Genomic DNA, 27644 nt, shown 5'->3' on the forward strand with positions numbered 1-27644 from the left:
TCAGGTAACTTCTCTAACCTGATCCCTCCATGGTCTCCCTTGACTCTCTTGCCCTGCCAATGACTTGCTGTTTCCATTGAATGCCAGTCCCACCATTCAAGCCTTTGTTTCAATGCTTTAACTCTAACTGTCTAACTCTGTATTCTGAGCCCTAGTCTCCACCTCACTTCCCTCAAATTTCTGGTTTGATTGACAGAATTCTACAAATGGGAAACACCTGCTCTGAAAGCTGTGCGGAGACCCTAGATCCATCTAGCTCCACTCCCAACACTGCCTTCAGTTCCTTTGGAGTGGGACTGACTACCACTTTGGACAAGCTCTAGCTCATGTCTAAAACAGCTTGGTTTGCGCTGAGGGAACCCGGAGTGGTACCTGCAGAAAGTAAACAATCTGATAAACCTTCATTGAATGAACAAGACCCCAAAGGTTGGGCAACCACTAAATGTAGGGCAAGAAGTAGAAAGTTGCTCTGAGATCTGTGTGGGAGGGGAGTGGTTTTGGGAAAGCCAGGTGGGCATGGAGTGGCTTCCCTCAGACTGGGAGCCCTGTCCTTTGCAGTCACCCATGTTTTCTTTTTCTCAGGCTCAAGGTGGGAGGTGATCCCAATTTAGCCTCCTTGAAATTTCTGATGCTGTCAAAGGACCCCTCTGCCTGACATACCAGGCCGATTCCAACCTCCAGGCCTTTCTACTGGCGGGACTCTCCTGTGGGTTTTCTTATCCTTTCCTTCCCAGCCATCTGTCCTTCCTCAGTCTGACCTGACTGACCCCTGGTGACATCTCTGACTTCTCCCCATTCCTCACCTAAGCTCCCGCACATCCTCTCCCTCCTCTTTTCTTCATCCCTGTCCAGTGCCCTCCTCCCCGCCCCCCCCACCTCCTCTCAGTCTCCAGCTTTTTTTGGCTGCTGTCTCTTCCTTCTTCTCCTCCCTCCTTTCCTGACGCTGAATAATCAAGCTTGGCTGTCCTGGTTTCTGGAAATACCTGCGTGTGGGCAGTGGCTCAGGGCTGAAACAGGAGACGGATGAATGGGGGCCCCTGGGCAGCCCCAGGTCTCCAGTGCAAACACCGAAATCCAGTGGTGTGGTTCATGCCTGTCTCCCTCTGGGGAAGAGAGGGCAGGCAGTTTATTGGGGGGTTGGGGGCGGGAATTCAGAGGGTATGGACACAGGTCATTTCATCTCTCAGGTCCTCCTCATCTAAGGGAGAGAGGATGGACTCCTCGTCACTATAGACTGTGCTGCCCCCCTGTACCAGCAGGTCACTGGCAGCACTGTCCATTTCGTCCAGCGTCAGGCGACATGCATCTGCAATCTCCTGCTTGGCCAGAGCCATGAAGCGCTGATCCTGGGCAAAGAGGCCCAGCCCCTCAGAGATAAGCACCTGGGGACACAGGTGAGCTCAGGTTGACAGGGAGCACTGCGTGGGGTGGAAGCAGTGTGCACAGGGTCAGTGTGGATAAAGGATATGCCTGTGAGGGCATGCAAGGAAGTTGGTGGGGGACAGTGGGGTGCACATCAGGTTGAGCAGAAGTTGTAGAGTGAAAGGATAGTTACATGCACAACACAGAGACAGGAGACCCATTTCCCTCTTTCAGAACCCCACTTCCTCTCCTCTCCACCCCTTTTGTCCACACCCCTCTGAACTCACAGCCTCCACCAGGCTGCCCGCACTGCCGCTCTTGCTGCGGGGGTCTGAGTGCATTCCAGGCATGCGCAGGCAGGCGAAGGTGCGCGGTGGACCGCTGGATTTGCCCAGGGAGCCTTCCCCAGCTGCACCCTCCTCCACTAACAACAGTGGGGCATATAGAAGCCGACCCCTCTGAGGAGGGGTTGCCCAGGAACCCTGGACAAGAATGAACAGCAGAGGGGCAGCGATTAATGAGTAGAATGTGAGGGTCTAGCACTCATTACTGTGCCTGCCTCTTCCCCACCAAATAGACTGGAGTTAAATGGAATGGGGGTAAGTCAGACTTGAGTTCATTTAAGAGCATGGGAAGTCTGGGTTTAAGTGTCAGTTCTTCCATTTACTAGCTGTGTGGTCTTGGTCAAACCTCTCTGGGCCTCAGTTCCCTTATCTATAAACTGGGACTAATGACAATACCTGCCTCAAGGGTAGAGTGAGGCCCCCCCCCACCGTGGTGCAGTGGTTAAAGTCTCAGGGCTATCAAGCTATCACCAGCCACTTCGGCATGAGTTCTAGCCCCAGCCAGGGACCTGCCCCACGTGGCGCAGCAGACCTCTCCTGTCTCGCCCACTGTTCCGCTCAGCAGTGTATTTCAGTAGATCCACCTGTTCTGCTCCCCACTCTGTCTGGTGAATTCTCTAAACCCCCCATTTCTGGCCTAGACCCCAGTTCTTGCGTGCATGCATAAATAAAAATAAATCTTAAAAAAAGGCAGTGAGCATTGTGTGAATTCATGTGTGCCTTGTTCTGCAGAAGGACTGACATACAGTGTGACTGATAACTGCAACGTAGGATGCCCCCACTCCTCCAGGCCTTGGCACCCCTTCCTCTGCCTCACCTGCACCCTGCTGGACCCTGAGTTTCGCCCATAGTGATAGGTGCCTGGGATGGGTAAATCTTCACAACTGTCCTGGCGCTGCAGACACTGGATGGTGAAGGAGTGCTTCCAACCTGGGGGTGTCGGGGAGTGGACTAGGGGGGACAAAGAGCAAGGTCGGTGCCCCTCTGAGCTGCTGGTTCTTGGGGGGCCCCTAAGACCCATGCTCACTCTCACCTGTGGGAGTGGGGGGTAGTAGTCGGCGGCGTGGTGCATGGGGTGGTTCCACATATCTCTGGGGTCCTTGAGGTGGCAAAAGGATGGGGCGGGGGGACATTTGTCCCTGCTCATCTTGGTAGGAGGGCCTGTGCAGGAGAGGAGCTGCTGGTTAGCTTGGCCTGTGCGACGGGCCATCAGTCCTGCCCTCCCATACATAGCTCAGGGGCTCATCCCACATGTTGTGGCCAGAGAGCTGGTCCGGGGCATCCTTTTCCTTATCCTGCTCGTCCTCTCTGTTGGTTCCCTCGGACTGAGAACCTCCTTCTTCGGGAATGGCGAAAATGAGAGCCCCAGAGTTTCTCCTGGGAAAAGTGAGGCAAGTCAGGCCGGCTAGATTCCAGTGCGTGACCCTGGGGCCCTGGTTCCCTTCCATTCCATCCCCCATCCTTTCCAGAAACAATGGGCTTTATTTTATTTTGTTATTTGTGAAAGTTAATACAAATCAACTGCCATCATTTTAAAGCAAATGTGGGCTTCCTTTTAATAGATGTTTGTCCCCTGGGAAGGACCCAAAATTTCAAAGTAATCAAAGTTGGCCTGTTGGAGAGACAGCTTCAACACCAGAGCTAGGGGCATGTTGGGGGAGGGGAGAGGGGGAGGAGGCTATAGAAGGGAGGAGTGACCTCATTACACCTTCCAGTATCCCTGTGAGGTAAGTGTTATATCATCCCCTTTTCCCAAGTGAGGATATTGAGGGCCATGGAAAGTAAGTGACTAGCCCAAGGTCCTTTAGCAAATGGCAGAGCCAGGATTTGAACTTAAACCCATTTAGTTCCACATGATATACTTTTGCATTAAACTTTTGTGTTCCTTTAATATAGGAATCTCTGATTACTCCTGTGTTCCCACCTGAGCCCTTGAATCCCACTCACCCTCCACAGATTTCCATATAATGGCCCTCCCTGCCTCCTTAGCTACCCCCTCACAACACTTAATCTCTGCCTTCCCTCACAATCTTTCCCCAGATCCTTGACCAACCTGTGGGCATGAGATCCAGCTTGGGGCACACTGGATTGTCTGGAGTTGGGGCTCCCTCCACTGTCATCACTGGGTCCAAGGGAGAGCAAATCTGGAAGTCTGTCCCCAGAAGGCAGTGACACAGAAATCACAGTGCTCCGGCGAGATGGGGGCTGGGAGCCCACTGGGGCCTGCGGAAGTCACAGGACTGAACTGCGCATCCGTGTTCTCAGTCACTTGGCCATAGAGTCTGTCTCTAATGAGCTCCCGGGAGGCTGAATCTGGGTCTTGCCCTTAAACAGCAGAGGGCAGGTACTGTATAAACACTTATCTACTCTGGGGGGCTTCTCTGGAAGGCCCAGAGGCAGCGTCAAAGTCACGGGGGTTGAAGTCATATTTTACAGTCAAGAGTCGCTGGGGGTGTTTGTGTGTAAACTTGTCCTCACTTTGTGCTTTCCTGGGTCCTTCTCATCTTCCTCTTCCCCCTCCTGCTCTTCTTGTTCCTCTTCATCTACGTCACAGGTGAGGGCTTGCCGGATCTCAGGACCTAAGTCCTGTAGGCTCCTCAGACCAGCCTGTGGGGTGGCAAAGTAGGGAACTGGGGCATCTCAGGATCTAACTCCTCCCTCCACGAGCCTGCGGGAATGTGGGTGGGGGAAGGAGCCCCTCAGCCACCCCCGACTCTCTGTGGGGGTGTCTTGGGGCCTCAGTTTCCTCATCTGTGACATGGATTCCATGGGATCAAGTGGGCAGTTAACTTCAGTCACAGTGCTTTAATCCCCCCCCCCCAATTCAAGACCCTGCTCTAAAGACCTGAAGGGCAGAAGAGGTGCTTAGGGGGGCATCAGTCCCTAGTAACCCCTTTTCTTTCCTCTGGCGGAATTTGCAGAAATAGTCCTGGATCAGAAATGTGGCATAGAATTTGCCCACAGTGACCTCTTCTTCTGGGGAGCAAGGGAGGAGAGGCAAGGTTACATAAGGGTCCTCTGTTTCATCCCCTACCCTGCTCGCAGCACAGGGGGCTTCTCTCTGCCCTCCTCCCCAGCCACTGCAGTTTTGTAGTGGTGAGCAATCACCTGACTTTCAAAGGCGGGCTCGAAGCGCTGGGATGGGGTTAGCTCACCGTCAGCAGGGGGGATGACTTCATCTAGCAGTTTGGGTTTCATCCGCTTCCAGATCTTTTTGATGACAGTCCGCAGCTCCTGATTGGCTTGTTCCAGGTTCCCTGCAGCGAGAGGATGTGGAGCAGGAGCCAATGGGAAGAGCCCTTCATAGCTATTCCCTCACTGTTGGAGGGGGCTTCACCAGCTTTACCGCAGCCCCATACTGCCCCCTCTGGACAGGTGGGAAAACAGGCAGTTACCCATTTTGAGGTTCAGCGCTAAGATTGCTCCCCACACCCTTTCCACTTCCTACTTCTGCATCCCTCCACCACCCCAACTTCCCCATCACACACCTTCTGTCTTGATCTTCAGGGATGTCCGAACCAGGGCAAAGAGGGTGGCATTGAATGTCACTGTCCCATCTGAGTTGAGGGGCATGTTCATTGCCACAAGTCTCTGTGCACACCAGGGACATGAAACCCACATTAGGCAGATGCAGGGGTTGCAGGCATGAACGCCCCTGCTGTGTGGTGTATAGCACTCTTAGAGGTGTGGGTGGAGTGTGGGCAGGGGCACAGACCTTGCAGGCCACTCGGTGTGGGCACAGCTTCCCAAATCCCAGGGGAGGCTGGATGCGTCTCAGCAGGGCAACCACATCCAGGTGCTTGATGCGGCCCCTGGGGCAGGTGGGGATGGGTGGGAGGCACCAGTGGATCAGAGATACCCCCTCTAGCCCTTTCTGTAGGCCTCACCAACTAGTTACTGCCTCCCTCTACCGACACCCTAGAGCCTCCCGGGAAGAACTGGAGGGCAGTTGGGGGAGGGAGCAGGCAGAAGGCAGGAGTAGTGGGAACATGGAGGCATCTACTGACTGGGTAATGGGAGGCAGAGGTCGGAGTCTGGGGGACTGTGCTGGGTGGTGCACTGTCCCCTGGAACTCCAGGCATAGGATTAGAGGGCATACTTGGCCCCAGGGTCATATTCAGACCAGATCCTCTTGAACTCATCGAGGTGGTGGGGTCCCAGGATGGACCAGTCTCTGGTTAGATAATCAAAGTTGTCCATGATCACAGCCACAAAGAGATTTATGATCTGTGGACAGTGGGCAGGGGAGGGGGCTTAGGTGAAGGGCAGAGCAGAGAGTTGGTGGGAGGCTGATGTAAGCTTATATGATCATTGGGTCACAAATTCCTGAGTTGATCCAATGGTCAGGTCAGTCCCTTCACCACTCTGAAGATTTGGGTTCACCACCTCATCCTGGACCCCTCCAGACCAGCCCTGTAGCAGCAGTGGTAGTGGCTGTGGGGAAGTGATCCTCACCAGGAAGGCACAGAGCATGAAGAAGCTGATGAAATAGGCGATGGCAAAATTGCTGCCACAGATAAACTCCTCACCAGGGTTGACATCAGACTCAGGGTCACATCGGTTCCCGGGAAGGCTGGCAAGCATTATCTCCTGCCATGCCTCGCCGGTGGCACACCTGGGGGTCACACAGGGGTACAGTCCTGGAGGGGAGGCTATGAAGTCATGCCAAGTAGAGCTGTGGGGCCTGGATGGGCAAAGAGATGACCCGCTTTTCATCAGGGTCTACATCTGGCACTGAGAGCATTGCAGTATTTTTAAAGCTGGCATGGCCATGCTAATGATAGTCCTGGTCTCATTTAACAGTTGGAGTTCTGAGGTCTAAGAAGGCAGCATATATTACAGCCAGAAAAAGGATGCATGTTACAGCCACACTTTTTATGCTTGTAAAATTTAAAACAACAATAATACTTAGAATGTTCTAAAAAACGTCCTTAAAACACTAGGAAGGGTCTCAGACAATATGGGGTCTTCTGCTGCCCTGTTATTTCCTTGGTTCAGTCTATCTGGGGCCCAGAGATGTTGTGTGGGCATTTGAGAGCACTCTGGGGACTGAAGTGGTAAGGGAAGGGGATACATGTCACCTGAACAGGAGAAGAACAGCCTGTGGAAAGGTCTGGAAGTTGTTGTTTCTGTTGATCTGTGTGCCATCCTGAAGAGCCACCTTGCCGAACATCTGTGGCCACACAGGGGCTGTGTCAGAGGGGTAAACCCAGACCCCCATTTTACATTTCTACCCACTTCACAACTCCTAATACATAAAGGATCCTCATAACCCTGACCAGCAGGCACTGCTGAGCCCAGTGTGGACTCACTAGCTTGTGTGTCTATTTTTCCACCCAGCACCTCCACTTTGGGGCTGTTCCTACCCAACCCCTCTCAGCAGAGGAGTCCCTGAGGGATGCTCCCTAGGGTCCCCTCTTGCCTGCATCCCAATGACTGCGTAAATGAAGAATATCATTGCGATGAGAAGAGCCACATAGGGCAAGGCCTAGGGTGGAGAGGAGGAGAGATATTTAGGTCCAGGCAGAGAACTATGAGCTCCAAAATGTACTGCTCCCTCAGGCCTGGGCCCGATGCGCTCCATCCCCAAAGTGCCCACTACTACCAATGTCTCCCAAATGTGAACAAGATATTAAATACAGTAGAATAAGGTCGGTGAAGCCAATGCATGTTGGGAATTGAGAGCCTAGAAGAGGGAGAAAACTGGAAATGGTGAGTTGCTGTTGGGCATGACATGCTGGGAGATGTAGTGTGGTAAAAGGGCAGGTTGAGACATGTGAGGTGGGGGTGACGGGTGGTCAAGGGAATGGGGAGGTTTACCTGGAAGGACTTTATGAATGTCCAAAGCAATGTGCGGATCCCTTCATCCTTACTGAGGAGCTTGACCAGTCGCATGACTCGGAAGAGGCGAAAGAAGGTGATGGAAATGCGGGAACTGTCCTCAGAGCTCTGGAGTTGGGTGTGTGGTGGGTATGCTCAGGCCACATTTGCTCCAGTTGCCTCCCTGTCTCATGCTGTGGCCCTCCCAGTCCCCAAATATCTCAGTACTCAGGCCCCAGGGTGGTGAAGGGACTCTCAGGAAGATAGGAAGGGAGGGTGAGTGAGGAAAGAAGCAAAGAGTCCCTTTGTGGGATGGGGAGCTACCTCGCCAAGGTGGCCACCATTCTGGAGGTAAATATGATCCAGACAGAGATGACAGAGGAGATGATGAGATCACAGGTCCAAATGAACATGGGGAGAAGTGATGGAACGGATATAGGAAGCATAGGAAGTTATGCAAGGAAAGATTGGGAAGGTCATGAAGTAATGGATAAAGAAGATTGTGGAGAAAGTTGGTAACGAGAACAGAAAGGAGGAGAGAGGGTATAGGAGATGATGGAGGAGAGATATTGGAACCAGTGGAGGAAATGATGGAGTCAGTGGTTTCACGGAGATGACAGTGATGAGAGAACCAATGGAAGACACAGTGGAGAAGTCAGAGATGGCAATATGGAGCAGCAGTGAGAGGACAATGTATTACTCAGTGGAGGAGATGATGGAGCCAACAGCAAAGTCAGTGGTGATGACAGACCGTGAAAGATCCAATGTTGGGAATGATGGCATCAGTGGAAGAAGAGGAGTCAGTGGAGTCAGAAGAGATGATGGAGTTGAAGCAGGATTTGGTGGATATCATGGCGCCGATGGATGGGGGTGGAGAGGAAATGGAGGAAATGACATAAATAACAGGAGAGTCATTTTAGGAGATGACGGAGCCCAGAGGATAGGTGCAAATGGGGTTAGGGAGCTGGTAGAGGGGGACTTTGAACACGATAGGAGCTCGGAAGAAATAGATCTAGAATGAGTCTTTATGAGTGGGATGGGTGTGAGTGGGAACCACCTACCCATATGAAAGAGAGCCCTGCGGTTGAGGTGGGGAAGGGTTGTTAGGGGAAGAGTGGGTCAGTAAGGAGGCTAGTTCTCACATTGACTTCAGTGACAGCAATGTCCACCACGCTGCCCACCACAATAAGAGCATCAAATGTGTTCCAGGCATCAATAAAGTAATGCTATGGGCAGGAGGAAAGCAGAGAGCTGTCTTCTCAGAGCTAGCAAGCTAGGGTAGGGGGCTAGTAGTAGTAGGGCTTATTGGGGAAGTAGGGTCCAGCTTGGACCACTTGATGGGCCCGCATCCAGATCCCAATCACTCCCTTGTCTCATGACTCCTGCTTATCATCCCCACTGGGAGCTCCACAATGACCTCCACCCTAGGGAATTCACCCCCTATTGGTCAGTCTAGGGCTGGGGATGGGGGGCACCTTGGGTTTGAAGGCAATGATTTTGAGCACCATCTCAACAGTGAAGAGGCCAGTGAAGACCATGTTGAGGATATCCATGGCGTAGTTGAAAGGAGCCGTCTGTCCATAGTGCTAGGAGAGAAAATCGTGTGGGACAGAGCTGGAGACAGAGATCCCCAACAGAATATTCTCTGGCTTGGACTGAGGTGAGTCTGGGGATGTGGAAGCACTATGGATTGCCAAATCCCGTACACTGTCTGTCTCCCATTATGGATTTTGGAAAGCCTGCTCTGAATTTCCTAGTTTTCTTTACAGCTAATTCTGACTAATGAGGCATAAACTCAAGTCTACTGCTGGTTGAGTGACTTCTGTGAAAAATATGTTTGTTTTCCAATAAAATGTTCAGAAGAGCAGAGCCCCTGGGTACAACCTTCCTTCCTTTTTCCTGCTTTGGATATGGTATTGATGCCTCAATTTTTGGCAGTCATTTTGTGACCATGAAGGAACACTCATGAAAATGAAAGCCAACTCTCTAAGAATGGTGGAGCAGAAAGCTAGAGGCTAGGTCCCTGATGAGCAATAAGCAAGCAGCCTACATAATATACTTCTTCTTTTTAAAAAAAAAAATTCAAAAATACCTTTAATAATACATTGCTCAAAGAAGAATAAATGATAACGGATTTTAGAAAATAAAGAAGAAAACCAATGAACCAAACCGCTAATTTTAGGATTTAAAAATAAAATAACAAAATAAAACCGAAAAATTTTTTTCAAAGATATATAAAAGCTTCTGGTAGGAGAATTTCTAAGATAGCACTCAAGATTTCTGCTTCTTTGTGCAAACACCCATAAAATCCCCACTTCTTGAGCATTTTTGGAACTGATCTAAACAGGTTAGCCCTTTTATTTATATTTTCTTCTACTCTTCTCCCTAGTTTTCCTTCTTTTTTTTTTAAATTGAGGTACCATTGGTTTACAACACTGTATATTATTTAGAGGTATAGGATTATCTCCTTAGGTGTATATTACCACACTTCCCCAAATTTTGATACATTTTCAGGTTTCCTAAAGAGACTTCTAGATTCTATTATTGCCAAAAATCATAAAAGTAAAATTTTTAATTATATTTAAATTGTGACTCTCTATTATTAATTTTTCTAGAAATTTATATAGACTGGCCTGTATCACAGGAAAGTATTATTTCATGAAAGCTTTTACTTTGAGTGCTACTCTTATCTTTTCTTCCATTTAATTTTGCAAACTGGTCCAACCACTATGGAGAGCTGTGTGGAGATTTCTCGACCTACTAAACATAGAGCTTCCATATGATCCAGCAATTCCACTCCTAGGTATTTACCCAAAGGACACAGAAACATCAATTCCCAAGAACACCTGCACCCCTATGTTTATAGCAGCACTATTTACAATAGCTAAGCTTTGGAAACAGCCCAAATGCCCAAAAATAGATGACTGGATCAAGAAGATGTGGTACATATATACCATGGAATATTACTCAGCATTCAAAAAAGATAAACACATGCAATTTGCAGCAACATGGATGGCGCTGGAAGGGATCATGCTCAGTGAAATAAGCCAGAAAGAAAAAGAAAAATACCGGATGGTCTCACTCATAGTAGGAATCTAGAGAACTTAAATAAGAGACCAGGAAAAAGAATAACTGTAAGAAAGTAAAAATCAAAATCAACAAACAACTATGAACCAGAGACACTCTATGGAAGGCGGGGTGGGGGGGGCGGGGAAAGGACACTCTATGGAGGCCGGTGGCCGGGGATCGAACAGGCGCTACAGAGGCTGCGGGCAGCCTTGCAGCCCAGCGCTCAAACGCTGCGCCACCAGGGGAGGCCCCCTATATACTTCTTATTAAATGAGGTAACCACCATATTTTATTGATACAGGATGTACATCTTTTCACACTTTAGAATCTCTGAAACTGAGGTGGATTTCACTATCAATGGCAGCTTACAACTGTGATCTGCCACTTCCCCCCCCACATTCTTACATCTCTGAAGTCGTGATGTAACTTATGACTATTGTCTTTAGATTTGAAGAGATGTGCCTTTATAGCTTGTCAGTTGGGGGTCTTGAAATCTAAAGCATTCCTGACAGTGCTTGCGGGACTATGTAGACAGAATAGGGTCACACATCTGGCAGGGTGGGGCTGGGGAGCTCAGACCTGCATGGCTAGAGCAACTGTGTTGAGCAGGATGAGTAGGAACATGAGGTATTCAAAGGCAGCAGAGTTCACAGTGGCCCACACGCGATACTGATGTGGATTCTTGGGGATGTAGCGGCGGAGTGGCTGGGCCTTGAGGGCGTACTCCACACACTGGCGCTGCATAGGGGTGCAGGGCATGAGTGAGCAGTGGAGTGCTAAGGCAAGGAGTTGGTGAGGGAGTATTGGTGGTGGCCATGAGTAGTAGGCCATGTTAGGGGTCAGAGGCCAGAGGTTACCTGGTTCTTATCCAGCTCACAGTTCTGATACTCCTGCTCACCCTGGGCACGGAATGTGATGATGACGAAGCCCACAAAGATGTTCATCATGAAGAAGGCGATGATGATGATGTAGACAATAAAGAACACTGAGATCTCCACGTGGTGATTATAGATGGGGCCCTTGTCCTCTGCATGTGCATCTATGGCCTTGTATAGAAGCCTGGGGAGCCGTTGGGGGCAGGTGAGGGGAAATCCCCACCCTCTCAGACCTTCCCCCTGACAACTTATCAGAGACTCCTACTTGGTACCCCAAAGACCCCTAATCCCCTGATCTAACCACCTGAGACCGCCACAATACACCAAGAGACTCCCACCAGACCCCATAAGACCCCCATATTCCTTAAGTTCTCACAGACTCCCCAGCTCCCTTCTATAGACACTTGGGGATCCCATGAAGCTCCCCACAACTCCCCCTATGAGTCCCTAGAGATCTCTAAATCCCCTGTCCTAACAACTTGAATTCTTTGCTTCCCAGAGATCTTTCACTAAGTACCCCGAAGACTTGTAAAGTTCTCTGGAAACCCCTGATGATCCAGCTCTATTTCCTCTGGGACCCTCACCAAGTCCCCCCCAGTCCCCCAGAGACCCCCCAGTCAATTCCTGGAGACTTCCTGCCAGGTCCCCACTCCCAGCCATCTTCTCTAATATGTTTACCCAGTTCTCTAATGTCCACCAGTCCCCAGAAAAACCCTATCTAGTCTTAAGAGAACTTCACATCCCAAAATGCCCTCCCACCCATTCCCAGGAGATCACAGGCCAATTCTCTAGAGACTCCTGCCCAGTTCTCTGCCCATCCCTGGGGCCCTGCCCCTCACGCAGGCCAGCCTTCAAAGGTGGAGATGGTGAATAGGGCCATCATGGCTGAAAGGACGTTGTCAAAGTTGAAATCGCTGTTGACCCACAGGCGCTCTCGGACCAGGGGCTGTGACACATCTCCATCGGGGTAGACCAGGAAGGAGCCCCTGTGAATGGTGCAGACCAACTGGATGGGTGAGGCAGGGTAAAGAGGTGCAGAAAGGGGACTGGGTTCTCCAACAGGGCACAGTAGTGGGGCTGGACAACTTGGGTTCTAATAAATGGAGGGGGCCTCCATTTATTGGCTAGGGGACCTAGGGCAATAATCTCTCTGTGTTTCAGTTTTTGCCATGTATGAAATGAGGATAACTGAACATATTTCCTGACTTGTTACAAGAGTTCATGAAGTCAGTCAATGAGAACAGTGTCTGGCACATAGTTGGTACCATGCAGGTTAGCTGTCATCATCATCATCATCACCACCACCACCCAAGAAAAAAGTAATACTGAAAATAGCCAACATTGTCAGCACTAACTATATGCCAGGCACTGTGCTAGGCTTTACACGTAGTAACTTTCAGTTGTAGTGCCCCTCCTATGTAGTTACTCATTTACTCCTCACAACAAACTTGTGCACTTCACACTATTTTTATTCACATTTTTTCAGTTGAGGAAAATGGGACTCAGCTAGGTTTAGAAGCGTACTCAAGTCTCATGAGTTAGATTTGAATCAGGAATGTCTAACTTCAAAGCTCATGCTTTTATCCATGCGCTTCTATGAGTCTCAAGGTGGAAGCTGAGGATTCAAGGGTGGGGGTGTCTGGGAATTGTTAGGGAGTCCAGAGTAGAATGTAGGTAACTCTGCGGAATTTGGATAGGATTTGAGGAGGTAGTGGGGGACTCTTAGGGCTTAGTGAGATCTGAGGGCCTTTGTAGTTCTTGGAAGAGTTCTGAAGGTACATCTTGGGGCCTGGAGTTCTGGGTGTCTTGATAAAATCTGGGGTGGGGGGTGGTCTCTGAAGTTCTGGGTTTCAGGGACCTAGGTGAGATCTAGGGGTCTCTACAACTTTTGGGAGGGGTGTTGGGCTCTGTGGAGAGCAGGGTCTTGGACACTCACTTGCATTCTTGGGGGGTGTGTTTGGCTTCATCAGTGCAGCTGTAGAATTTCCCCTGCATGGAGGACATCTGTCAAGCAGGTTCATCCTTGATCAGCACCTGTCAGCCTTGACCCTCTGCCCGGACTTCCCTCCAGTGCTTCCTCCCACCTTGAAGAGTTGCACACCAATGCAGGCGAACATGAACTGCAGGAGTGTAGTCACAATCATGATATTCCCGATGGTCCGGATGGCCACGAACACACACTGAACCACGTGCTGCAGGCACCCACAGATATGCTAATGTACCACAGGCCACAGTAGCTATGGGGCAGGAATTCTGGGTATGGGTGGGGCTTTTGGGCAGGGAACATGTGTTTGCCAGGCAGGGATATGTAGTTATGTCAGGGACTACTGAGAGAAATGTGGACATTGGTAAGGAATATATGGTCACTTGTCAGGAACATGGGTCTGGCCACATGCTGGTGGTCAGACTGTGTGGTCATGCATCAGTGCAAATAGTCAGGCTGATCAGTGATCTTGGCCCTAAGGGCAGGACAGAGCCTGGGTCCTGGGGGTTCACGTAAGGTGTGGTTACCTTGAGTCCCTTGGCCCTGTTGATGGCTCTGAGGGGCCTCAATACTCGGAGTACCCGAAGAATCTTCACCACCGAGATGGCACTGGAGCTGGGGAAAGGGCAGTCTCAGGCCCTGGCCTGGTCCTGACCTCATCTCTGGGAGGAATGGAGCAGTTGGGGGTTCACTCACTGGATGCCAAAGGAGATGAGGGACACACTGACCACCAGCAGATCCAACAAATTGAACCAGCTACGGCAGAAGGAGCCTTGGTGCAGGAAGGCCCCGAATACTGTCATCTAGGGGGAGGAGGACATCTGGCTAGACCCCCCAGTTTGCAAATAGAGAGGGGAGGGAGGATGGGAACAGGAGCAGTGGGCTGTGGGGTGGGTGGGAAGCAGGATCTGAAGCCAGTTGGGGCCATGGGGAGGTAGGCTGTGAGGTGGGGAGTAAGTTGGGGCAACTGGGGGTATGGATTAGTGGCCCACCAGTCACCTTTAGTAGAATCTCCACAGTGAAAATGGAGGTGAAGGCATAATCAAAGTACCCCAAAATCTAGGGGGTGAGAAAGAGGGAGAGTCACTGAGTCATGGCTGAGGGAGATTCTAGGTGGGGGGGGGGTGCCTTTCTGTGTTCTGCGTAAGTTTCACTGTCCTTTGCCCGCCCTCCCTCTCTCCTTCCCTCCCTCCCACCATCCTCGAGAACTTCTCTACAAGGCAAAAGTCTTAGCTATCAGAAAGGCCAGCATTCAAAATTTGGGCTCTTCTGCTTCTACCCTACATGGGCACCCACCCTACCCAGACCCCCAAGATCCAGATCCTGAGGCCAGTGTCACTGATAAGCTACATGGGCACCTTGGTCTTCTCCACCTCCCTGAGCACCGCTCACTCCTTAGTCAAATACTCACCCCCTCCCTGGCGCTTCCCCAAGTGTGTTGCACACGCAGCAAAGGCTGGCACTGCAGGAGCTGTCACTATTTCTCCCCCTCTGTCCAACTAGGGGTCTTCTCACTGTCTCCACTTTAGCCCCAGCTTGTGTCCAGAAAGATACCCCTAGGAGTGTCTTCCCAGCTCCCAGCCAAAGGCTCACGTGGTTTCGGAAGGAGTGGGCCCGAATGGGGTCTTCGGCGGCCAGGGACATGCTGCTGAGGATGATGAACACCAGGATAAGATTGGTGAAGACATGATGGTGGATGAGGGCATGGCAGGCCTTCCTCAGCCTGGGGAGTAGGAGGAATGGACCATGGTCAGGACCCAGAAGCACAGAGTTGATTGGGGGAGCCCAGGGCACACAGCTTAGGCCCCATTACAACAGGCAGTGCACCCCGCCCAAGCCTGGATGCTCCCTGGCTCTCCACTTGCCCCAGCCCCTCCTACACCAGCCCCCACACACTCCTGGTACTCACGGGTTGGTTTGGCTGAGGCAGAAGAAGGCACTGCCTTCAGGGATGGGTACCACCTTCTCCTTTGGCACAACTTCTTGCAGGAGTTCCGTAGGCTCCGCGCCCCCTTCCTCTTCCTCCTCCTCCACCTCTTCCTCTCTTTCTTCCACGCCTGGCACGAAGAGATCCGAAATGAGAGAATTAATAGAGAAAATGTGTATGACAAACCTTGCTTGTCACACAGTAAATGTATGTTATCTCCCTGCTGGAATGTCAGCTTCCTGGAGAAGGGATTTTAGTCGGTTTTGTTCACTCTTGTGTCCCGACCACTTAGAACAGTGCCTGGGACGCAGCGGGAGCTCAGTGAATGTGACTGAATGAACATCACTGGACCTGCAGTCAGAGACACATGATTTTTTAACGAGGACTAAGGAGTTCCGCAGTAACACACAGCCTCTGTCCCTTGCCCTCAACCTCAGTGTCCCAAGGGTTGCTGGCCAATACCAATCCCATTCTTTTAGAGAGGATCCTGGAAAAGGGGAGGGCCTCGGGGGTCAAGCTCCCACAGCTCTTCCACCCCACCCAGCTCACTTGCCTTCTCCTTCATTCTTCGCACCCTCTTCTTCCTCATTCTCCCCACCAGCCACCTGGAGATAGGGAGACGGGGATCATCGATGGCGGGGGAGACGCCGGGGATGGACACAGAGACGGCATGAAGAGACAGTAATGGAGGGATGCAGAGGCAGAGCACAGCGGTTAAAGGCACACACACACACATACACGGTTCTTGCGAGTAGTGGTAGGTGTGGACAGTGCCCAGGCTTTGAACTCACCAACACTCCATTCTCCCGTGGAAGTTTCCCCTCAGTGCTCTTCTGCCTGTGTGAGGAGATGCGGGCTGATTCTAAGGATCGCAGCAGATGGGCAAGGCTGAGGTGGGTGGTCATGGCAGTGAGAATAGACCTTTCCTAGGTCCCACAGAACCTTCTTGCTTCCGCCCTCATTCTCCACATTCTGTTCTCACAGCAGCTGGGGGGGTCCTGTTCAATCCGGTCACCTCCCTTCTCTGCTCACAGCCGACCCATGACGCCCCTTCACTCAGCAAGACACCAGTCCTCACCGCGGTCCAGAGCACCCTCTAGCTGGTCTCCCTATTTCACCCATTTGAACTCACCCTGCCCTCTCTCTCCCCTCTGTCCATGGTGTCGCCATGGTGTTTTTGGAAATGTTAAGATTATTGTCGCCTCAGGGCTTTTGCACCTGCTCTCCCCTTGCCTTGGACACACTTTCCCCAGATATCCGCATGGCTCACGCCTTCTTTCATTCTGGTCTCTGTTCAACTTTCACCTCCTCATGGAGGCTTTGATGAGTCTAATCCAAGTGACAATCGTCATTTCTCTCCATTCTTTTTTTCTGTCTCCTTCTCCTTAGTCAGTATTATGAACATACATTTAGGTAAATTATATTATTATATATTCATTTGTTTGTGTTTTGCCTGCCTCTTCCAAAGAGAATGTCAGCTTCTTGAGGTGAGGACTCTGTCTGCCCAGACCCCTGCTATTTCCTCAGGTCTTGGCACAAAGCAGGTGCTCAACAAACGCATGTCGAATCAATGAGGCAGACTGGAGCTGGAGCTGGGACCACCAGGGGGACTAAGCATCTCTGGTATTGTGCGAATGCGATGAGGGGGGTCCCCAGTCAGGGATGCCCGGGAGAGATTGTCTTGGGGGTATAAGCAGACCTTACCTGCCCTTGTCCTTGCCAGTGCCGGTGTCTCCGCTGGCCAGGTTGTCCACAGCAATGGCGAGAAATACATTCAGCAGGATGTCTGGGCTGAGCTCAGGCTGCACAGGATGGAGAAGCAGCCTGCCTGTGGCCTGCCTAGGTCCCCTTATTCTCCTCCACCCACCCCGATATTATCCACCTCTCCAAGTTTCCGAGGATACAGTTGCCGCAGATGAAGAGGATGATGAAATAGACACACACAAGCATCCCCGGGAAGAAGGGGCCGCCATAGGCCATGATACCATCATACATGACCACATTCCAGTCCTCGCCCGTCAGGATCTGGTGGTGGGACGTCACCGTGAAATACTTGGGCCCTTCCCCTACCATAGTCCCCCACCCACCCATTCCATGGTGTCCAGGTCCCACCTGAAAGACAGTGAGAAGGGCCTGGGGGAAGGTATCAAAGTTGCTTCGCTTGATGTGGGTCTGGTCAAAGTTGAACTTGCCCCCAAACAACTGCATGCCAAGCAGGGAGAAGATGATAATAAAAAGGAAGAGGAGAAGCAGCAAGGATGCAATGGATTTCATTGAATTGAGCAGCGAGGCCACCAAATTGCTCAGAGATGCCCAGTGCCTGTAGCAGAGATGGAAGGGGAAGGGTGGACATGTCTAGCAATAAGTCAGGAGCCAGGGCAGGGCTCTGGTTTGGGATGCATTGTGGTGGGCTGGGTTGAAATGATCTTTGGTGTCAGGGTTGGAAGTGATTTTGGAGTTGGGGTGAGGTGAGCATAAGAAATGAGGGCACAGTTGAGTTTGGGGATAGGGTTGGTGTTAGGGTTGTATTGGGAAACTGAATAGAAGTTATGTGGAAGTTGGTGCAGCTAGAACTGGGTTTCATGTTGGGGCAGGCTTGGGGTTGGGGTTAGGGATTGCAGCCAGAACTGGGGCTGGAGAGTATTTGGAGTTGTAGTGGTTGTTGGGGGTTGGGACAGAGGTGGAGAGGGGATGTGATTGGGTCCAGTAGCAGGGTTTGGGTTGGAGATAGGCTGATGGTTAAGAGTCAAGGAGGTGGGGCTGTGGTTAGTAATGGGGATGGGGCTGGGAGTTAGGAATGAGGTTGGTGATGGGCTTGGGTGTTGGGGCTGTGAGTTAGGAATGAGGTTGGAGATGGGCTTGGGTGTTGGGGCTGTAAATGAGCTTGTGAATGATGAGTGGCTGAGGTTAGGGTTAGAGATGGTGTTATGGTTTGAGGTTGGGGATGGGATTTGGGTTGGGGATGATTCAGAGATAGAGTTGAAGCTGAGGAAGGGGATGAAAGCTGTAGTAGACTGCCTTCCCAGTGGATTCTAATCTCCATGAAGGTAGGGACTTGATCCTGGAGTTTTCCTAGGGCCTGGAGTGATGCCTGGCACACAGTGAGCACTCAATGGCTATTTGTTCAACGAATGGTGGTGCAGATGAGGTTATCACTGGAGCTGGGGTGAGGGCTATTGGGGCTGTGTTTGGGACTCCAGTCCTCCCCTGCTTCCAACACACCTTGTGACCTTAAAGATCCTGAGGAGGCGTACACATCGAAGCACCGAGATGCCCAGGGGCTGCATGACACCCACTTCCACCAGAGTGGTCTCCAGAATGCCCCCACAGACCACAAAGCAGTCAAAGCGGTTGAAGAAGGAGAAGACATAGGCAGAGGGGCCCAGACCATACAGTTTGAGGAGCATCTCCACCGTGAACAGACAGAGCAACACTTTGTTGGCATACTCTGTGGGGAGAGTGGGAGGGGTGACTGCGCTGGCCAGTTTCAGTGGCAACAAGTGGGGAGGGAGGGCCATGGATTATCTGGGGTGGCTGGTATCCTGAAGGCACAAGCTGGGGGGTGGGGATAGGATTAGGCATTAGGGTCAGTTTGTAGGTCAGAGTGGGTGAGGACTTTTAGGGACCTAGAGCTGGGGTAAGGTGCAGAGTTGGAGAGAAGGCGTCAGTTAGCCTGAGTCCAGAAAAACTCCATTTAAGGGTAGAGTTAGAGTCTGGGGTTTAGTTGGTACTGGTTTGAGTGTTGGGGTTAGAAATGTGCTCAGTGTTCAGGTAGGGGCTGAGGTTGAAAGGAATAATAGTAAGAGCTAACATTTATAAAGTGTTAGCTTTATGTGGGCCAGGCAATGTTCTAAGCAGATTTCACTTGAGCTCATTAATCCTCCTGATCACCCCATGAAGTGGATATTGTTACTGTCTTCCATACTGCAGATGGGGCAATCGAGGCACAGATAATGGTATTAAGAACCTGGGTTTGCTGAGTCCTGGGCTTAGTCAGTTAACTCTTCAGTACCTTGGTACTCTGTGCCTCATATGTAATTCACATAAGGCTGCAGTTGAGAGAAATTGACTTAGTGCATGTAAAGCACTGAACACAAACCTGACGCACACAGCAAGTGCCACATAATTGTATAAGCTATGAGGTGGGGTGGGCCGGGCTAAGGCTTCTGCATTTATGAGGGGCAGGCAGGAAGACAGCTTCTCAGGCTCTAAGGTACTCTTGGGATCCTGGATGTGAGTTTCTAAGGTGGAGGGAATTGGGAGCTGGGGGAGAGGGCTGGCAGATGGGGTGTGGGGTGGTGTGGGAGGGGGCAGCATCACACCCTGGATCTGGGTGAGCCACAATGGCTGTCCATGGTGCTCAGAGGCAATGGTCAGTGTGTTGAGGAAGACGAGCAGCAGCACAGCCCAGTAGCAGGCATTGGACTTCACAGCCCTTCGGCAGCGCCACCGGAGGCCCCGGTTGGTTCGGCGGAGGCGGCGGCTGGGTGGAAATCAGAACCCACCAGCTGTGACCACTTTCCCAAGGCTGCCCTGGTGGGCACTTGGAGGTGGGGCTGGAAAAGTCCTAGGGTCCAGCAGTCACACAACTTTCCCAACTCACCACTTTCCCAACTCACCAGATCCTGGTTTTCAGGATCTTGTTTCTGGAAAAGAGGAGGATGGGAGGTTCAAGTTACAAGGGGCTGAGTGGCAGCTAGGGATGGGGGCTGGGGTTAGGAACTGGGATTTCAAGTTTGAAGGCTTGAGGCTGAATTAAGGACTGGAGTCAGGGTCTGGAGTGGAGTCTGCTCTAGGTCAGGGGTCAAGAGCTGGGGGCCCTCACAGGCATTGAGTACAGCTGGCCAGAGCCCCCTCCTCTTCCTCATCTCCTGGGGTCTCTGCCATTGAACTGGCATCACTGGCTGGGATGCTGGCTGGGAGCAGAGTAGAAACAGTGGTTAGGAAACAAAGACCCCAGGGTTCCACCTTTGGCTTTCTCCCCTTTCTCCCCATCTATCCCTATTCCAGTTGGGCTGGACCCCCACCGTGGCTGCTGGTGGAGTGTGTGGAGCCGGTCGAGTGGCTGAACCAGCGCAGACGTCCACGCCTCCTACTGGTCAGCTCTGCCAGTTGTGGCCCTGCAGGAACAGAGAAGACAGTCAGGGGGCATGATCTGGAGCCAGGTCAGGGTGTGTGTGTGAGGTATCATTTGGAGAAGGGCTCAGAGCCTGGTCTGGTTTCTGTGTCCACAATGGGGGTTAGGCCTAGAGTTTTTCAGGTCAGGGCTTGTCTCAGGAGGACAGACCACATAGGAGACATGTATGGCGCAGGGAATTGGTTAAACTGGGGTTGCCTACGATGGCCAGCCTGGCCCTCTTCAACCATAGAACCATAGTTGCCATCAGCTGAGGGGTCCTCGTCGTCCAGTTCCTCTGCCTGCATGATCCAGTCTAGGTAGCCCCGAAGGTCCTCCTCCAACTGCTGCTTCTCCCGAAGCCTCTGGAAGTCTCCTCGTGCTTTTGCTTTCTCCCTCTCCTTGGAGAACTCCCTGAGGGAAGACAGATGGTTAATGGGGGAATCACCCTGGACTCCAGTTTAACCCATTGCAGCCACACTGGACTCCTTGCTGTTCTTTGAATATCCAAGGACATACTAGTTTTGGAGCCTTTGCTGGCTGCTTCTTTTGCTTGGAATACTCTTTTCTCAGATACCCACCCAGTTCACTCATTCATGTCTTTCACAGTTTTATTCAGATAACACCTTCTAAAGGCTTATCCTAATTGTTGCTATTTATAATTGCAAGATCTCCTCATACCTATCTTTATCCTTCCTTTCTTCCAATAGCACATATTCCATACAAAATGCTAGGTATATATGTGCGTGTGTGCATATACACACACACAGAAACTTATTTATGTTGCTACTGGCTGTCTCTCTCCACCAGAATGTAATACACAGGAAGGCAGGGCTTTTGGTCTTTTTTTCATTGTTAAGAGAGTGCCTTGCACACAGTAAATACTTAATGTTGATTGAATGAACAAAGGGATATTTCAGATGGGTTTTGAAGGATGCCTAGGAGTTTGCCAGGGCCAAAAAGAGATAGGGGCTGAGAGGTAGAATGGGGACTGTCTTAGGTTTCTCACCCACTCAGGACGCCAAGTACAAGATTGAGGACGAAGAAGGACCCAAAGATGACAAGACTCACAAAATATAACCAGGGCAGCTCATATCCCGTAGCATCCTGCATCTGGGAAGAAAGAAGGCATGTCTGTACTTTAGGGAATGTGGAGGGACACTCCCACCTGAGTTGGGGGAAGAAAGGCAGGTACAGCCTCTGTGCTGTGTGCCCACTGACCACCTCACCCAGTAGAGCACATCAGTCCAGCCTTCCATGGTGACACACTGGAAGACTGTCAGCATGGCGAAGAAGAAGTTGTCGAAGTTGGTGATGCCACCGTTGGGCCCTGTCCAGCCTCCACGGCACTCGGTCTGGTTCAGTGTGCATGTGCGCCCTGAGCCCGAAGAAGCGCAGGGCGAGGGGTCCTCTTCTGCTTCCACGTCTGCCGGGAGACTGGAGCTCTGGGTTCCGAAGCAGGCCCACCAGCAGTCACTGCTGCCTTAGATCCCCACCCACCTGGGAAATTAGTCTCAGGGGTCTAGGTTTTTCTAAATCAAGGCCAGTCCTTCGCTGAAGACTCTGCTGTGTCAGGATTCTGAATCACTGGGAAGCAGCTGTGAGTCCCACCCCTGGGCATCTGGGGAGTGGGTTTGTAAATCCTGGGGTGGATTCTTGTAAATAATAGTGACGCAGGACCTTGGGGGCGGCATCTGTGAATTTATGAGGGTCTCTTGAAAGAGGCTGGGGGCAAGGCTTGCGTAGGCTGGAGTCTGGATGACAGGCCTGAAGATAAGGGTACATCCTGGAGGATGGACTCTGAAGTGCCTGACCGGGTCTCGCCTGTGGGTGGAGTCTTGTGAAAGGGCGGAGCTATTAGCGAGAAGGTGGGCGATAGTAGTCCCTGATTGAGAGCAGAGTCCTGAATATAGGGTTTGGCTTTGTTAATCCAGGGATGGAGCCCGAATCTGGGAACACAGTCTTGTGAATTTAAGTGGGTTTCCTTGAGAACAAGGTGAGACTTAGGAGCTGGCGGAGGGTGCATGTTCTGTCCCAGGAGGGGTGGGCTGACTGACCAGATCCCAGGAAGTAGCAGGTCTTGTGCATGCGCCCGAGGAACAGCTCAAGTCCGATGATGGCATAAATGATGATGACGAAGAGCACCAGCAGTGCGATGTGCAGCAGCGGCACCAGCGCCTTCATGATGGAATTGAGCACTATGTGCAGGCCTGAGTGGAGGGCGGGGGAGGGTGGTGATGTAGGGGCTCCAGCGTCAGCTTAGTCACCCAGCCAGTCCCTGGAGGGGGCGCTTGCCACTCACTCGGGACCCCAGACACCAGTCTCAGTGGCCTCAGCACCCGAAACGCCCTCAATGCCTTCACATCGAAGCCACCGGGCTTCCCTCCGGTATGCGGGGTGTCCCCAGGTCGTCCTGGGCCCTGTTCCAGTAGCACGCTGAACAGTCTGAAGGGAGGACACGGGACAGAGAGGTGGGGGTCAGGCCTTGGGGCCCTCCTCCACCCCTCCCTTCTCAGAAAAGCACAAGCCCCGCGAAGTGGAAAAGCTCGTGGGCTTAAGATCACTTGATATTCCTGATTCTGGCAGCCAAAATGGGGGTAGTCTGAAGCAGCCACTTCCCTGAGCCCCAAATTCAGTGGGGAGTTGATTTATGGCGGGGATGTTTCCCGCAGACGCGCACCCGACCACTACGATGATGAAGTCCAGTAGGTTCCAGCCGTTGCGGATGTAGGCACTGGGGTGGAGCACCAATCCGTAGGCCACGATCTTGAGCACGGTCTCCACAGTGAAAATCACCAGGAATATGTACTCCACCTGCTCCTGAGGGCGGAGCCAGGGGCGGGGCAGGAGATAGGGGAGTTGTTTCGGGTAGGGTTTGGCCGGCAGGGGGAGTGCAGATAGCTCGGAACTACGGCAGGGCCGGCCAGGGGAGGGTCATCTGGGTCAGAGAGGGGCAGGACTTGCCTGGAAAGCTTGAGGTGTGGCTCTACCAGGGCTGTATCTGACTGGGGACTGGGCAGGACGGTGTGATCCTTACCAGGTTGTAGTTGGCTGTGTTGGAGTCGTCCTCTGGGAAAGGGATGTAGACCCCCAGGGCCACGCAGTTGGCAAAGATGGTCAGAAGGATGAGGATGTCAAAAGGTCTCAGGTGGGCACAGTCAAGGACCCAGGCAGAGTGACCTCAGAACCCCCACATTGCCTTGGAGTCCTCCCCATCCAATTCTGATCCTGGACCCCAAGGTGACCAATCTTGATTTTCCCAGTCCCTACCTTGACTGAGGCCCTGACTTTGAACCCCCCCCTGGAAACCTTGACCATCCCCAACCCTTGATTCTTGACTCCCCTGCTGACCTTCGTGTTTCTCAACTTCCCCCTCTAATCCAATTCTTGATCCTTAATTCCTGATGACCTCAGCCCTCCTCCATTCCAGTCCTGACTCAATCCTTGATTCTTGGTCCCCTAGTGACCACCCTCTCTCAGGCCCCTCCCCGCCTTCCAGGATGCTTCCACTCCACGATGCTGATGCACGAGCGCCGCAGGGGGTTGGCCAGGGTAAAGCAGAAGAGGGCCCGGGGTGACCGCTGGGTGCTGGTCACTGTCACCGTCTTGTGCTTACTGTGTTGAGTCCTTCGCCTGGGGGTCCCTGAGACCAATGCTCCACTGAGTTCACACCCTGATGCTGGAGGTCCTGGGCACAGGCCCCATTCGGGACCAGGGCCTACCCTGTTGGCTGGACCTGGCTCTGGAGAGGTGTCTGTGTGGAGAAACCAGTTCAGGGAGGGACATGCCACTAGGCAATTAGGGCTACCTCCTTCCTGATCTCATTCATCTGAGGGAAGGTGAGAAGAGCATGTAAAATAAGGGAGAGTTGGGGATACCTGAGGATTGGAGGATTGGAGGATAAGACCTGGTTTGAAATTAAGACTGGGGGGGTAGGATGAGAGTTCAAAAGAGAGTGTGGGTGAGATTACATTTCCAGGTGAAGTTTTTGTATTAAACTTGTGGCTAGAGTTTAAATTGGCATGGGGCAGGACTAAGTTTATACCAGGAGGCAAATTCAGGGTTAAATTTAGCGATGGATTTTGGGTTGGGTTTAAATATGGTGGGAGCAGAGTGTGCTTGAGATAATATTTAAGGTTAGGATTGGGTATTTGAATGAGTTGGTATTAGAATTAGAATCAAGGTTAGAGTTGAAGTGGAGTTTGGATGGGATTTGAGTTTTGCATTGGGCTTTTCAGCTAAGGCTGGTCCCAATTCCCATGGCTTTCTTTCAGACGCTGAGGGGCCATAGGCTGGCCTGGTTAAGATCCCCAGCTTTGGAGGAAACAAGCTGTCTGAATTTAAATCCTTGTTCTAGGGGTCTTCCTGGTGGCACAAGGGGTTGAGATGAAACCTATGAAGCAATCCGCAGCCACTGCAGTACAAGTTCGATCCCCAGCCAGGGAGCGACCCCCATGGCGCAGCAGACCTCTCCTGTCTCGCCTGTTGCTCCCCTCAGCAGTGTATTTCAGTAGATCTGCCTATTCTGTTCCCCACTCTGTCTCTGGTGAATCCTCTCACCCCCCGCACCTCTGGCCTGTACCCCGGTTCTTGTATGCATAAAATAAATAAATCTTAAAAAATAAAATAAATCCTTATTCTACCTCTTGGGAGCTATGTGTACCTTTGAGCAAATGATGGGACCTCTCTGAGCCTCGATTTACTTATATGTATAATGGAATGATAAGAATTCCTATATTGTTGGGTTGTTGTGAGGACTAAATGAGGTCAACATTCAGAAGAATGTGCTCTCTCCCTCTTTTTTCTGGAAAGTCAGAGACTCCCTGGCTAACAGTATTGACATTCAGGGTGTGGGGTTGAGGTTAGGTGACCTTAGTAAGAGGTCTGCATCTAAATTAGGGTTTGGACTCTAACAGAGGCTTACCCTCTGGTTGAGGCTGGTTTTAGAGCTGGAGTGGGGGTGGGCCCTAAGACAGGGCTAAGGGCTAGGACTGGGGTTGAATTTCAGCTGGGAAATAAGGCAGTGGATGGGGCTGGGGGACAGAGTCTGGGTCGGGCTGCACATCAAGGTTCAGGTAGAGATGCAGCTGTGTTTGGCGCTGGTTGGGATGGGAACGGAATGGTATGGTTGGAGTCCCCTAGAGGCTCTTTGGGGGTGGGGACCTGGTGGGTGGTGGGTAGATCAGAGGGGCTGAGGGTGAAGCAGAGCATAAACTTGCTCCAGGGTTCTATGGGATGGAAGTCTGCTCTCACCTTTCCCGCCTTCAGATGCCGACATCCTATCTTCCTGCCGAGGTTGAAGAGCCATCTGTGCATAGCTCCTCTCTTCCACAGCTTTGGAGGGATTAAGGTCATAGGGAGGGATCATAACAACATTGGATGGTAGGGTGAGCAGGGATAAAGATTGGACATTTGTGGGCCAGAGTCTGGCAATGGAAAAGACACTGATTAAAAAAATATATATATATATGTATATATTTGTACAAAATATATATGAGCACCTAAAGTCGGAAACTAAAATAAGAAAAATGGTATCATTTCCCAAAAGACACCTGAAATTTGAAGTACAGAGAATAGACTCAAGATATGTACAAGATCTTCATGGGTAAAAAATCAAGTATTATGCAGTAATTAAAGGGGACTTTAAAAAAATGGAGAGATACATTAAATTTACTAATCGAAATAGTATTGTGAAGGTGACAATTCTTCCCAAGGTAGAGATTTCCTTTTTTAAAAAAAAAGATTTATTTATTCATGCATACAAGAACCAGCCAGATGTGTGGGAGGGTGAAAGGATTCAGCAGAGACAAAGTGGGGAACAGATCAGGCAGACTGACTGAAACACACTGCTGAAGGGAGCAGTGGGCAAGACAGGAGAGGTCTGCTGTGCTATGTGGGTATTTCTCCGGCCGGCCAGGATCGAACCCGCACTGCAGAGGCAGCAGATAGCTTTGCAGCACTGAGTTCAACCGCCTGCGCCACCAGGGAGGCCCCCAAGGTAGAGATTTCTTACAGGCCCAAACAAAATCTCAAAATGCTCTGTGGAGGAATTTGACAAACTAATTCTTGTATTGATATTCAAAGGACCTAGAAAAACCAACATCCTTTGAAAAAGAACAAGATGGGAGTACTGGCCATATCAGCTATCAAGTCTTGTTATAAAGCTACAGTCACTAAGATCACGAGTTCAGAAACTGAGCCCCACGTATATAAACCTTGGTAGTGGAGACTGTGGTTTTCTTGGTTTTTGTTTTAGGGGAAAAAAACACTAGCTTATTATTAATTTAAAAAAGCAAATAGGGCCTCCCTGGTGGCACAGGGGTTAAAGTCTTAGTGCTATCAAGCTATCACCAGCCACTGCAACATGAGTTCGATCCCTGGCTAGGGAGCTAACCCACATGGTGCAGCGGACCTCTCCTGTCTTGCCCACTGCTCCCCTCAGCAGTGTATTTCAGTAGATCTGCCTATTCTGCTCCCCACTCTGTCTCTGGTGAATCCTCTCATCCCCCACACCTCTGGCCTATACCCCAGCTCTTGTATGTGTAAATAAATAAAAATAAATGTTTTTTTTAAAAGCGCAAATATTGGGCCTCCCTGGTGGCGCAAGTGGTTAAAACGCAACCTATGAAGCTGTCTGCAGCCTCTGCAGCACAAATTTGATCCCCGGGCCGGCCAGGGAGCAACCCACATGGCGCAGCAGACCTCTCCTGACTTGCCCGCAGCTCCCCTCAGCAGTGTACTTCGGTCAGTCTGCCTGTTCTGTTCCCCACTCTGTCTCTGATTAATCCTCTCACCTCCATACCTCTGGCCTGTACCCCAGCTCTTGTATGCATAAATAAATAAATCTTTTTTTTTGTTCAATTTATTTATTTATTTTTATTTAAATAATAAATGTTATTTTTATATTCCCCCATACAATTGCAAACCCCCCATTCTGACCCCAATCCCTCCCCTCCCACCCCCCTCCCCCCAAAAAAGTGTCTCTGGTTCATAGTTTTTTGTTGATTTTGATTTTCACTTTCTTATATTCATTTTCCTGGTCCCTTATTTAAGTTTTCTAGATTCCTGCTATGAGTGAGACCATCCGGTATTTTTCTTTTTCTTTTTGGCTTATTTCGCTGAGCATGATCCCTTCCAGCGCCATCCA

The 27644-nt window shown here is 51.0% G+C and overlaps 1 protein-coding gene across 1 annotated transcript; it reads right to left on the minus strand.

Moving 5' to 3' along the window:
* Window positions 1-1151: 1151 nt before the first annotated feature.
* CACNA1F (calcium voltage-gated channel subunit alpha1 F) lies at window positions 1152-25775 on the minus strand (the record flags this gene model as incomplete). The annotated part of the gene is made up of 47 exons (XM_084258911.1): window positions 1152-1382; window positions 1650-1844; window positions 2524-2636; window positions 2724-2805; window positions 2936-3083; window positions 3760-3929; window positions 4185-4313; window positions 4552-4682; window positions 4862-4963; window positions 5195-5297; window positions 5422-5518; window positions 5806-5933; window positions 6162-6321; window positions 6788-6879; window positions 7129-7194; window positions 7527-7655; window positions 7851-7871; window positions 8669-8752; window positions 9002-9112; window positions 11175-11333; window positions 11453-11654; window positions 12310-12456; window positions 13407-13459; window positions 13555-13662; window positions 13982-14069; window positions 14151-14257; window positions 14454-14513; window positions 15048-15177; window positions 15364-15511; window positions 15931-15986; window positions 17086-17167; window positions 17286-17406; window positions 17494-17701; window positions 18604-18829; window positions 19704-19864; window positions 20001-20027; window positions 20207-20297; window positions 20409-20501; window positions 20721-20911; window positions 21507-21610; window positions 21727-21923; window positions 22555-22707; window positions 22800-22942; window positions 23178-23317; window positions 23535-23640; window positions 24008-24251; window positions 25751-25775. 47 exons carry the CDS (start codon window positions 25773-25775, stop codon window positions 1152-1154), a joined length of 5862 nt encoding a protein of 1953 aa, XP_084115037.1.
* Between the last annotated feature and the right edge of the window lie 1869 nt (window positions 25776-27644).

Source organism: Talpa europaea (assembly GCF_964194135.1).
Source record: "Talpa europaea genome assembly, chromosome: X".
In the NCBI taxonomy this organism is placed as follows: domain Eukaryota; kingdom Metazoa; phylum Chordata; class Mammalia; order Eulipotyphla; family Talpidae; genus Talpa; species Talpa europaea.